This window comes from Halichoerus grypus, chromosome 5 (assembly GCF_964656455.1).
Source record: "Halichoerus grypus chromosome 5, mHalGry1.hap1.1, whole genome shotgun sequence".
Lineage (NCBI taxonomy): Eukaryota > Metazoa > Chordata > Mammalia > Carnivora > Phocidae > Halichoerus > Halichoerus grypus.
The window spans coordinates 150,235,620-150,250,084 of record NC_135716.1 but is presented as its reverse complement, the minus strand read 5'-3'; the positions used below and the strand labels follow the sequence as shown (position 1 = coordinate 150,250,084).

Below are 14,465 nucleotides of genomic sequence, written 5' to 3'. Positions count from 1 at the left end.
TTTCACTTTTATGAATTACAGTATTTAATTAGGGTTAAAGTGACTCTAATTAATAAACTCACCAATAGTTAATAAACTCACTTCAAGAGGACTGGGTTGGGGAGGAGTATGTAGTACTATATAATATGTAATATATTCTAAACAAAAAGTAAGCCTTTTAAAATCAAATTATACTTGTATGAATAATCATTTCACATACATAATTGCTGCCTTGTCTTTTCTAATAATGATTATTCAAAAAATCAGTATAGAAAGAGAGACTAAGCATTACCTTTCCCTGAGAGAAGCTCGATTTAACACAGGGCTTGGAGAATGCTTCGGCATTGTTGAGGGTGCTGAATGGACGAGTAAGGTCCTTGCTGAATGCTGTGGCTTGCTACATGACCGTGGGCTTAAATACTCATCACACCTTTCCAAAGAGTCATCAAAGTCTCTCCCATGGGGTGTCCTGATAACCTGTTTAAAAAAATATTTGTATACACATAAATGTGGTAATATTATACATACAACCTTAAGAACCTTTGTAAGAGTTAAAAAAAAAAGTATAATGCCACAGCTATATTTGAAGGTAAATTTCAGAATGTAGCAGTCATCATTTTCACTGTAAGATTAAATATTAAATATATCTGGATTGTTCATTCCACATGTCTAAAATTTATAAAACTTTATCAATTCCAAGGGCTTTTGAGTAGTGGTGGGGTAAAGGTAGGGGTGTACATATAAAACAAAGGACAATACACAGAAACTAACTATAGCCCAGTTTAGCTATGAGGCCAAACAGAACAGAATTCTATCCTAATACTCATTCATTGATTCATTTGTTCTGGGGACAAATGAATAAATCAGGATAGAAAAATTAATAAATTCCTACCCTTATTATGTGGAACTTCAATTCTAGTAAAATTTACATTCTACTAATGAGCAGCTTTCAACCCAGAACCAAACAGCATGTGATTCAAATGGCTCAGTTACAGTCCCAAATAACTGACTAAGAAATATGTGATCTACATGTCTAAGGATGGTAAATACCAGGAGAAGAAAATAAAGCAGGAAAGGAGATAAGAAGTGCTGATGGGTGGTGTGGGAGGGGTATGGAGGGAAGAAGCTGCAATTTTAAATAGGATAATCAATGGGGACCTCACAGAGAAAGAGAACGTCTTAGTAAAGACCTAAGGAGTAAAGGCCTGAAGATCTTAGTAAAGACCACAAGACCTAAGTCATGGGGACATCTGTAGGAAGATCATTCCAGAAAGAGAGAAAAATAAATGTAAATAAACGCACCTGTGGGGGTGCAGTGGAGAGCACAGAAGCATTAGAAATAGCAAAGAAGCCAACAAGGCTGAACTAAATAGTAGGAGATGAAGTTAAAAAGGTAGATTTTAAGGATTTAGGTTTCTATGCTGTGACTTTTTTTAAAAAATGAAATCTCCCTGGCTACTATGTTAAGAACTGTCTATAAGAGGGGCCAAGGGCGAGGCAGGGAAATCAGCTAGGAAATGATTATAACAAAATATGGAAAAGGATGCTGGATTGGATTAGAGTAATAATCAATGGAGGTGAAAAGTGATCAGACTCAAAAGGCATTTGAAAGATAGAGCCAACAGGATTTGCTGATGGACTGGATGTCAAAGATAACACCAGTCTTTTGGCCTAATCAACCTGAAGAGTTGAGTTTGTATGATTTAGTTATACCCTTCCAACTGGAAGTTGATACCTTCCAGTTTTTTGATACCATCTGTAAAGATAGATTTTATATCCATTTGTTGATGGCATTTCTCTTGGGTGTTCAAATTTCTATAAAAATCTTAAACATGTTGAACTTCACATATCAATTTATTAGTCACCCAACATATCAGAGTAGAATTTAGGAGAAGAGTCCAGGATAAAGATACAAATGGTATTTAAAGACAGGGCACTGGATGATATCATCAAGGAAGAGAGCATAAATAGAAGAAAACATCTCAAGACAGAGCCCTGGGAATACACTACTACTGAGAGGCTGAGAAGATGAGAAGGAAACATGAGACTAAGGAGTGACCAGGGAAGAAGGGGAAGAAACAGGAGAATGTGTTGTCAGTTGAAGAAAGCATTTCAAGTAAGGGGAGTAACTAAGTTAAATATTGCTGATAAATCAAACTAGAAAAGATTGCGAATGGACCTTTGTATTTTAGCAATTGGAAGGTCATCAGTAACAACAAGAGTAGCATTGATGAAGTGATGGGAGTGATAATCTGGAGTTGAGTTCAAGAAAGAATGAGAGAGGGGAATTGCATTCATTTAATAAATATTTAACCCTCCAGTCACTATTTTAAGTGATGGGACTACGACAGTGAACACAACAAGGTCCCTGCCTTTATGAGCCAATGTTCTAGCAGTATTATTTCATAAATATTTGACATTTAAGGAGGTCAATTTGATCTTAGGAAAGCCACCTAATCTTTCATATATAAAATAGGGTTAGTAATAGCTATCTTATAGATCTTCTACAATTTAAAGTACTTTGTAGAATGTCTAGGTATATGAATTAGTTATACCATAAATATAAGTCCTTTATTATTAAACTACCAGTCCAACACAACTTTTTGCTTCAACACTACCACAATTTTCACTGCTTTCCAGAATTATAGCAACATATGAGTCAGCAGTGAGCTGAGAGAATCAAGCTTTCATCCCAGAACCAAACAGCACGTGATTCAAATGGCTTTACAGTCCCAAATAACTAAGAAATATGTGATCTAGACTGAATAAAAAATCGAAAATTGTTCCACTGTTAGCTGTTCACAGAAATAAAGTAAAAGCACAGTAAATGTTAAAAAAAAAAGATCAAAGAGGTCCATGGTCAACAAATGTAAGGGTATATATAAAAGAGACTTACAGGAAAGAAAAAGTGCCGTAACGCTGTTTCTAGAGTTATATCCAAATACGAGCTCCTTGGCTTATGCTAGAGAGATTATGTTTTCTTTGTTAATTTTTTTTTAAAGATTTTACTTATATATTTGAGAGAGAGAAAGAGCACAAGCGGGGGGAGGGGCAGAGGGAGAGAGAAAAGCAGGCTCCCCACTGAGCAGGGAGCCCCATTTGGGGCTCTATCCCAGGACCCCGGATCATGACCTGAGCTGAAGGCAGACACCCAACCGACTGAGCCATCCAGGCACCCTTCCTCATCAATTTCAACGCCAACTGAGTCATGTTGGCTAGGAGCACTTCATTTTTTGTTTACTAAATTTTCTCCCCAAACTAGTCAGGAATATTTTAAATACAGCACTTTCCTCTATTTATCAGAATATTCACTGAGAATCTTTTGAACCACATGTTAGCTAATACTCAGGTCTAGAGAGGTACAGGGATTTGAATGCACAATCCAGATGAGATGTGGCATAAACACAAAGATAACTGACGATGAGATATGCTGTGTCAAATATATCCTAATGACAATAATGCAGAAGGATATTCAACGACTTTGGTCTGAATGGTGGAAGTCTCATGGAGGAGGTGGGACTGGAACCAAGGCCATAAGTAAAGAAAGAGAAACGGCATTAAGAGTGGGGGCAAAGGAGAAAGGACAGATGCACACTGAGTATGATAACTTGGCTATCTCTATAGGAAAGCAATAGGAGAGAATATCTTAAAGGTGGAAAGGGGCACATTATAGAGAACTTTAAATGCTGTAACCCAATACTATTCAACATTTATTAAAGCATATTTTATGTATAAAGTACTGAACAAGGTAGGAGACAGCAATCACAGATAAGACCTCAAAGAAGTTACAATGCATGATGGCAGACATGAAAAAACAAGTACTGATAAAATAAAGAGGAAGGAAATTAGAATTAAATAGATATATAATAAGTAACTGTGCAATGGGATCACAGCTAGGATGTAGTCTTTCCATGGAATTAGAGTAAATGTTTGTTTTGTAATGTTTTATATCTACATGGAGGACTGAAAGGTATAATGAGGGGGTGAGTCTTTGATAAGAATCCATTTCAAACTTTGAGTCTTAAGCCTTAGCTTAAGAAACATTTCCATAGCTCTTACGAGTTTTTCATGGGTTACTTACTCACTTTCAGAAATCAAATGGAATATTAATGTTTTTGGCTCATTACTGAAGAGTTCCTTTCTTGGATGATTCCTCAAGAACACTGGCTGACAGTCCAAAGACCTGGGTTCAAATCCCTGCCTGACCAGGTCATCTCCTTTCCAAGCTTTAGTTTCTTTATCTATAAACCGGGCAAATAATCTTCCAGGTTTGCCACAAAAATGTGGTAAAATTAATGAAAACACAAAGCAGAGGGCATAGCTTATGAGAGAGAATAATATTTATGTCCTCTGTTTACAGCAATCTTCATATTTCAGCATAAAGGGTATTTTTTTTACATTTATGGAAATAGTTCTTTAAATGCCCTAAGACCTCAAATATGTAACAATTCCAAGATTGCAAATGTTAAAATGTATCAAGATAAAAAATTTAGTATTTTTAAACCAATCTAAAACTGTTATAAGTAGAAAAGTTTCACACATAAAATTAATTGTAATTTCATAAATGTAATTATGCAAATGACACTTTTCAAATTTGTGATATATAATGGTTTCGTTATACTATACTCATGAAATAAGAGTCCTGAAAAGTTGTTTACATGATAATCTGATAAATTAAATCACATTAATGGCCATAACATTTTATATTTACAGGAACTTCAAGATCCAATTAATGGAAGGAAGAATTAACTACTAAGTATAATGGGAAACAGGAAATTCACTTATCCGACAAGTATCTATTGAAAGCTTACTTAGTGCCTGATACTCAACACCATGCTCTAAAACTTCTCCTTTGTTGTGGGGCATAAAATTTAAGAAATAAATACAAATAATTCTAATGGCTAAAATTAGCTGGGAAATAGTTGAGAATAAGGAGTGCAGGAAAAAAGTGCAGTATAGGTACTGCTTTGAGGATGATAAGAAAGTAAAGTTCTCATTCAAAAGAGAGAGAAGCAGGGACACCTGGTGGCACAGTCAGTTAAGCTCCAACTTTTGGTTTCAGGTCATGATCTCACGGTCATGGTCATGAGATCAAGCCCCACATCGGGCTCCATGCTCAGTGGGGAGCCTGCTTGGGATTCTCTCTCTCCCTCTGCTCCCCTCCCCGTTTGTGCTCTCTCTCTCAAATAAATAAATCTTTTAAAAAAAGAGAGAAGCAGATATTGGTAACTAAGAGGAGTTTCTCAGTTTTGCTAAGAATATTCCTTAGTGAATCCTATTTCAAATGAGTAATCAGTTTCTATCTTATCTAGTTTAAAAATCCATACACTCAACTACCTGGTTTGGTTTTAGAAAGATGTACTTTCTTTACACTGGAGAACTGAAAAGAAATTCCAAAATAATACAATGAAAGTGATAAGTAATTCCTTAAATAGATCAATCCTTGTGTGTATGTATATGTGGGGAGTATCCCTTCTTAGACCACTGTTCTATGCATTTATATAAATAACTTGTTTCATTCCCACAACAATCTTATGGGGTAGATATTTTTATTCTCTGCACCTCATAGCAGAGGAAACTGAAGCAAAGTAGAACAGCTACTAAGTAAGGGGGTGTCGGGCAGGTGACATATGAGAGACCTATGGCAGATCTCCCAAGTGGAAAACTCTCAGAGACCAAGCCCCTCAGGATGCCTAAAAGGAAAGTCTCACAGAAGATGGTCTCACAATCTGATTTACTAACAACCCAAAATACAGAGCTCAGGAACAAACTGACAAACTGTTCTCAAAGAAGAAAGACATCTCCAATTAATTTTATGATGTGATCATAATAATGCTACCAAACCACTCATGGATAGTAGAAGGGTAATTACAGACCACCCTCACTAGAAACCATCTATGGAAAAAATGTTAAATAAAATATTAAAAAATTAGATTTAGTAACATTAAAGAAAAAGAATATAACATGACCAAATTGGGTTTATTCAAAGTATACAAGGATAGGCTAGCATTAGAAAATCTATTAATCAACCCCATAGATGCTGAAAAAAAGGCGTTTGATAATATTCAACATCCATTCATTATTAAAAAAAAATTCCTTGCAAACAGGGAATTTCAAAAGGAACTTTGTTAACTTGTTAAAGGATATTTAACAAAAATCTACTGCAAATAACATTCATAGGTGTGAAACCTTAGACATGATCCTATCAAAGACAGGATGAAGACAAGAAGGCACTGTAGTAGGCTATGCTGCAGTAGCAAATTAAGTTCGAAAATCAGTGGCTTAACATAATAGAGGTTCATTTTCCCCTGTGCTTTATAGTAATAGAGGTTAGCAAGAGAAATTATACTTCACAAGACTGTCCAAGCATTGTTTTGATGAGGCACACTGAACAACTTATGGCTGTATGATCTAGAACATGAGGCCTCCTTGTCACTGCAATGAGAGAGAGTTCATATCAATTCATCTATGCTTCACCCTGGAAGGGATCCACATAATTTTCCATCATCATCCAGATAGAGTAGGCCCTATATACCTGCATGAGGGCTTGAAAAGATGGAAGAGGACATGAATAGCAAATAAGCAATAAATGTCTCTGCCACGTTCACTATCCCCACTCTTATTCAACATGTGTATGGAATCCTCTAGTCAGTTAAGACAAAGAAATAATTTGAATGGCAGAAATAAAATTCATTATTTGCAGATGATACAGTTTCTTCCATTAAAAAATTCAAGAATATCTATGATAAGAATGTTATACAAAAATCAACTTCAAACCTATATGTCAGTAAAACACACAAAAAGGTAATTTTACATAAAAGACTCTTTACAGTAGGAACCAAAACTATAAGGTTTCTAGGAATAGATCTAACAATGTGCAACACATTGATGGAAAAGCATATATAACTTTACTGGACACATGAGAACTGAGACCACCTGCATTCACATGGCTTAACTATCAGATCAAAGAAATGAGGCCCACCTACCTGAACATGACTTTACCATGAGTTCAAGGAAATTCTTGCCCAAGAAAATAATGCTACAAACCAGTAAATAACCATCATTTGCTTCAGGACATTCCCATAAATCATTTACCTGAACAGCAGTCTGCTCAATCATCAATCAGCTCCCTTCTCGAAACAATAGATTCTTAATCTAGGCAAACAATTCCCTTCTCAGGACAACAGATCACTTAACTGGACAAATCCTTCCTTATCAAATAAACTGTTTACTTATCAAGACTTGCTTTAAGACCCCAATCTTTGTGTCCATTAATCCTAAACTTTTATATCACAAACTTTGTCAATTAGATTCCCTCAGTAAAAGCCCTACCTTAAAACACTGGAGCTCAGACCCCAAAACCCTATAAGTATCTGCCGTTAACCTTCCCCCTTCAGAGACACTACTCTGATTGTCGAGGTGGTGGCTCTCCCTTACTGCATTATGTCGTACATTCAGCTTTGCTTGATATCAACAGACTCTTTAGTTATTGTGGTGGTCTTTGGGTGAGTAGGCAGTAGACAATCCTAGAAGTCCAATAAGATATTAATAGACACGCTCTTGCTGCCACAGCAATGAACTTCAATATAGAAACTTCATTTTTCTGAGACTTCTTGAGCTTCCCTCCTGAGAGTTTCTCTGACTACATAGTGAGGTGAGTGAATCCTGGTGTTGGGTCTGGGCTCTGACTTCCTTTTGCTGAACTTCCCAAATGCTTACCTCATCTTCTAGGAATGCAGAACCCTTTAGTAATCTTTTCATTATGTGATCAGGTCTGAAAACTCATATCCCCAGTGGAAGTCTGTCTTTTCATTAACAATACTAATATGTCTCTATCTTTGTTACGTTTTGTTGTGAGCCTATAAGAGGAAGGTCATAGGAAAATGAACAAACGTTAAGCTACTAAATCCATCCTCCAGTCAGGCCCATGGGTGAATTGGCTCTGATATTCTTATCACACCACAATCCTTATAGTAAAAACTCTGCCCTGTGTCACTTGTCAAAATATCATGAAAACTTCTTCAGTTTTTTTTCTTGTTTTCTCCATGGGAAAACACAGCTTTAGGAGAACTTGCTTCCAAACCTTCCATCTTCCCAGAATTACAGATTTGTCAGGTCTCCCATCTGAGACAACAAGGAGCCCGAGACACAAGGTATACAAGCAACCCACTGGCCAACATTACTAGACTCGTATGTTTGCTTCACCTTAGGTCTGTATCCCCTCCAAGTTAGATTCAAGCTGCTTCCATGTATTCACACCATAATTTTTAAATCATACAGTTACTGTTGTAAGCAGCATAATTTCAGCAATGTCTATGCAGAGAAATTCCTCTGCTACCAGGGCGGCAGGCCCGGCAGGATTCAGCATTGCTGCAGACTGATAATTGCTGATACAGTTCTAGCTGCTGATACAGAACTTCTAGTTCTTCCTTTTCCAAGTTCTTCCATTTTCCCAGCTATCCTGTTCCTGCTCTAACAGAGTATATTAGATACGGGGTTCAGGTAAGGTGGGAATGTGAGAAAGGGGAGAGAGAACGTCAATTCACAGGTCACTGGGTCATAAGGAGCCCCATGCAGATATGATGGACTGACATCCATCACCCAAAGATCCTGGCCTTCAAGCTAGACTCAAGTGGCTGCATGGAACTTTGAGTGGTCTTTCTTGAGGAGGACATGAGTATGTTCTATGTGAGGGAAGAAAGGTATGCAGAGATATTTGGTGGCCAGAGGGGCAGACTGTGTCAGATATGCTTAGCTGTCCCCTAAAATTTGTGTTCCCTCTTATGTAGTATAAGATTAATGGGAATCGGTGGCCTAACCAGGATCTCTACTTGCTAGCCACTCTCCTATTACGCTTCTAGATATGGCCATGTGACCAGTTCTTGTCAATGGAATATCAGAAGTGACTTAGGTCACTGCCAGGCTTTTAAGAAACAGATGCATTGGGCTGTTAATGACAAATAAATTGTGTTAAGACATTGAAATAGTAAAGTTTCAGAACATCTAGCATTACACTGAATGAGTTAAAATCCAGAAGTAGAAATACAGACATGACCTGGAGAAGGATAGTGATGACATAATGGGAACAGAGTGTGTAAGTTCAGGAGCAGAAGGAACAACTAAATTGCAGGGAATAAAAAAATATCAGCAGAAAACTCTGACCTTGATGTGATATTTATTCATAAATTCAAACATTACATAAGTGTCCACCAGATACTATATGCCTTGCTAGCAAGTGAGGATAAAATGAACAAAACATTACACTTACTTTCAGGAGTTTAGGAAGACACATTAAATCCGTATTCTGCTAAGTCCAAGAGGCACCCAGTGTAATAAGGCAATGCTTAGGCATGTGAGGATGCTAAAAGTGATGTAAGGCTACCAGAAATCAACCATATATTCCACATGTATTTCCCAATTTTGCCTAAAGCCAGGTCTGCTTCTCCACTTCCACTAAGGTGGTTTCCTGTCTCTTTTAAAGAAATATAAGGACTCTCCGGTTTTGAGAGTTCTCATAGGATTCATTTCCCTCAGATAGTTTAGAAGTAATGGATAAAGAAGTGGAAGCAATGTTCATTTGACTGTCTAGCAGTAAAAGGAAGGAGAAAGAGAGGATGATAAAGATATAGCGATACAGACTGAGAGGTATGTTCTTTTTCAGGAGCTTTGCAGAATTTGTTTTCTGTCATTTAAGATGGGGATAAAAATTCTTGTTCAATTATAAAGCTGCATATAATCCAGTGATATAATCAATATGAAAAGCTTTAAAATTATAACCCATTATACAAATTTAAGTTGATTTTATTATTATGTTTACGGTCAAAAGAGATGGAGCCAATAAATAAATAAATGCAAAGAAGGTGTTAACATTATTAAGAAGGCAGAGTAGAAGGAAAAAGTGGAGATTAACAGAAGATTGAAGTAGAGATAAAGATAACTGAGGATAATTCCATCCACAACTGACTAACATTTTCTCTGACGAAGTGGAATATGACATCATATATAGAAAATGAGAAGGAGAAGTAGAACTTAGGTTGGACTGTGTGTTACAGAATCAACAAGAGAACAAAATAATCAAGCAGCACTGAAGGTCAAATTGAAGCTAGAAAGGATATATCCATAAAGGCCCAGGTAAAATGGGTTCTATAAATCTTTCCAGAAATACTCTGCTGTTACTAGATGTACATCCATTCATTTATTCATACATTGATTACACATGGCATCATTGATTTTTCAACCTTCACTCCCAAAGCCCCTGCAATGGACTGAATTGTGTCTCCCTAAAATTCATATGTTGAAGCCCTAATTCCCACTTGACTACATTTGGAGTAAGGAATTAAGGTTAAATGAGGTCATATAGGTGAGGTCCTAATTTGAAAGGATTACTGTTCTTTGACACCAGAGTTTGCGTTCTTGTGCACCCTTGGTCTCTCTGCCATGTGAGGACAGGTGAAAAGGCAGCTGTCTGCAAACTCGGAAGAGAGCTCTCACCAGGTACCAAACTGGCTGGCACCCCAATCTTGTACTTCCCAGCCTCCAGAACTGTGAGAAAATAAATTTCTCTTGTTTAAGTCACCCAGTCTATGGGTATTTATTATGGTAGCCCAAACGAAGCCCTCATTTAAAAAGAAATATTTTGCATCGCCTTCTTTTATATCTTGAAATGAAATGTATTAAAAATCAACGAATTGTCTTAACTGTAGTAAAAAGAGAAATTAATGGAACATGACCTAAAATATGCACTTCAATACATAAATGCTCAAGTATGACTACTCTAGAAAACATAATGGATGCTTGCACTCACTTACATAAATAAGTTTGGAGTTTTAAAATGCAAGAAGATCATAAGTCATTCCATACAAGAAAACCAGGAAAATAAATGAGCTGCCATATACTTCATCACAGTGTAATACTACACCATATATTTTTAACAAAGTAAAGTATAAGCTTTATAATATACTTGTATTCCTATAATATATGATGTATCTCAAAACAATGTAAAGGTACTCTGTGTTTTATGTAGAGCTAGAATTGTTCTAATAATTATGAACATGTTTTTTGCCTCCATTATGGTTGATGAGACAGCTGAAAGCCACGCGGGACATAAGAATTCCTCACTGTTTGGCATTCTCACACTATTACAGACTATCTAGCATCCCTGATCATTAAATATCAAGAGTACTTCCCCTAAATGACTGCAATAATGGTACCTGTTAATGTCTAAAATGCCACCTTGAGTGTGGCACAATCTCCACTGAGAACCCATGTACTAAATGAATGCCTATGACACAGGCATATGGAACTACATACATTGGAGAGAAGAAGCCAATGAATACAAGCATTTATGAGAACAGCTGGTTACAAGGCATCATCCAGGGTAAAGAGAGTTGAGTTTGGCCAAAGAATAGATAATGATCAAACAACTACAAATCTTAAAAAGGGAGGCAGCAGATACGATAGATAAGGAGAAGCAGGAAAAATAGAAAAGTAAGGATGTTAAAAAGCCATCATCCCTCAGTACTCACCCTCCATTCAAACGAAGCTAGTAGTTTCTCTATTCCCCAGGACACTGTACTTATTCCAAATCCCAAGACTTTTTTACATTGCCTATGCAAAATATATTTCTCAACAGAATTCAGGCAAAGTCCCACTTTTCCAGAATTTTTTTTGCAAGCACTCCCACCTTTATGACTTTTTTCCTTGTAGAAATCCTAGTGTTCTACTGCCTGAATATTTATTAACCAGCTACTATGTGCCTATAAGAAGATCCTTTATTCTTTCTATAGAGAAGATAGCAGTGTTCAATGCTATATATGCACTTCAATGAAAATCTGCCCCTTGAATATAAAAATAATCCTGTGAGTTTACTTACCACCCACTGCCTTACAAGGATAGTACGAATGACCAACTTCTACTCTAACCCTAAAAGCGAAGAATCCAGAGATGAGAGTGGGAGAGAAATAAAGATGGGTAGAAGTTCAGTTCTTTCAAAGAATTCATGTGGAAAAGAGGATTGTAAATATATACACCTATCTTTAAATGGACCAGCCAACATAAAGCTAGATTATAGTCGCTTTAGGATAAAGATTAGTGTCCTATAAACTTTATCCCTGTCTCTCCATTCTGTATTTTTATATATTTGGTTTACTCGTTTTCTCTTAATAATCCACTCACACAGGGCGCCTGGGTGGCCCAGTTGGTTAAGCGTCCGACTCTTGGTTTCGGCTCAAGTCGTGATGGAGCTGGGCTCCACGCTAAGTGCAGTCTGTTTGAGATTCTCTCTCCCTCTCTCTCTGCCCCTCCCGCTGTTCTCTCTCTCTCTCCTAAATAAATAAATCTTAAAAAAAAATTCGCTCACACAATACACATATATTAGGAATCCACACCATATATCAGATAATATGCTAGGTACTAGCAATTATCAATAAGCAAGATCAATAAGGTCCCTACCATCCTGGAACTTAGAAATTAGTAAAACAAGCAGATTTTAAACAAAGATGCAAATAAAGATGAAAATAAATATATGATTATAAATCGTGAAGCATAATTTGAAGGAAATGTACAAAGACAGGCTTATCCCTTAGGTAGACCAACTAGGGTGGCTTCCCTGCAAGATAAGGAATATTGTGCTTTTTGACTTATGTGTGTGCACACACATATATATATTACACACATCAGTGTGCTTGTATGTGTGTGTGTGTGTGTGTGTGTGTCTGTGTGTGTGTGTGAAATACAGTCCACATAATAGGACAGGTCTGCACCAGGTGAATTATGCCAAACACACACTCCTCTAGCAGCAGCCTTAAACAAGGGCACAACCATATACACTCACTATACAAGGGACAGTTCCACCAATACAGATGCTGTACTCATAGTCCATACTAGTGGTTCTCAAATGCCAATCCTCAAACACTAGATTGCAAGAGAGCTGCATCAGAATCACCTGGAAAGGTGTTAAAAATGTAAAAATTTCCAGTCTCCATTCTCAACAATTTCAATTTAGTACCTGGAATGAATTTTTATAAAGTTCCACCTACATGATTCTGATACTGTTAGATTTGAGCCCTTAGTCATACAGTGCCTTGATTCATTACTTAACTGTTCCATATTTCTTTTATCATGTTCAAAGCATGGCAAAGTACTAAAACTATGCTGTTCAGTGCCAGTAAACACAAAATAGATTGTTTTCAAGTAAATAAGTAAAGGTATTATAAGGAAAGCAAAAATTTTTTTTTTTGTTTTGTTTTCTCAAATACAATGACACTCCTTATCAAAAAGCTTTCACTTAGGAATAGAAAAGACAAACTCTGAGGTGATGCTTCTCAAAATGGAGAACACAAACTACTAGTGGTATGGCAGATAATTTAATATGATACCCAAAGTGATTTTAGATGATACATATTTTACATGGCACATGGACATATACTAAATAACACCGAGTTACAAGAAAAAAATGTATTATCTTTTCAATTCTCTTTCAGTCAGAAATCCTCAGTTAGCTATTGGTATGTTTCCTACACCTCTCTATCATTGGTTATCTCGTTTTAAGAAATAGAGAACATGCCTCAGAACCTTTGGAAAACAACCATTATTTAGCCAGAACTTTGTAACATTGTTTTGTTTTCACTGTATCCTTTAGAGCTATCATCCATTTAAAGCATGGGATACTGATTTTTCATTTATAGTAGTGAACTGAATAAAAAGGTGAATTTAAAGAAAATAGCACAAATTGCATGCAGATATTGTAAAAATTATGAGGATGCTCTATGAATGAATTTGAGTAACAATAATGTGCAAGGTATTACTAAAAGTAACAGCCAGTTTCTCTATGTCTCTCACACACATACACAAACACATTCAATAAGTAATTAATATAAATGAATAATCAAAAGCCACAAATTGTTGTATGAAGACATTCAATGAAAAGTCTATTCTACCACTTGACATTGTAGCCAAAATAATGATATTCCATGATGTGACAATATTGTTTGTGCATTTTCTTGACTAAATGATAATGATAATCTCTGACCATATATATAAGAAATGTGCATATGCTTTTATGTGAAAGCCGGCACAATTTCATTCTGTAATTTATACTTACATACCTTATAATCCTTGGGTCGGTAGCAGCCAAGATGAGAATGATCTGAAAAAGGATGTACAAAAGAATTAAATTATAAAATTTCATATCAAAAAGAAGAAAATTTGGTTTCATCTTTGGTTTTTGCTATGATTTCTATGTTTCTATGTTTATAATTTCTTCGATTTCTATGATTATAATTTCATACAGCAGTTTTCAAAAATATCTGAAAATCCCTCAACAATGCCCTATAAGTAAAGATGATACACAGCAGGTTAACATCTGTGTCCATTCTTCAATAATTAGGTGATTTCAGGGCGCCTGGGTGGCTCAGATGGTTAAACGTCTGCCTTTGGCTCAGGTCATGATCTCAGGGTCCTGGGATCGAGTCCCACATCGGGCTCCC

General features: G+C 36.4%; 1 protein-coding gene across 5 annotated transcripts in view; it reads right to left on the bottom strand.

The window, feature by feature from the left end:
- Positions 1–14,465, bottom strand: part of SPATA6 (spermatogenesis associated 6) — a 147,758-nt gene that overhangs the window by 57,436 nt on the left and 75,857 nt on the right. For all 5 annotated transcript variants that reach the window (XM_036106601.2, XM_036106602.2, XM_036106608.2 and 2 more), the window contains exons 9-10: positions 14,085–14,125; positions 272–456 (exon numbers count right to left, since the gene is read on the bottom strand). In XM_036106601.2, coding sequence (XP_035962494.1) covers positions 272–456; positions 14,085–14,125 — 226 coding nt within the window. The remainder of the gene's footprint in view (positions 1–271; positions 457–14,084; positions 14,126–14,465) is intronic.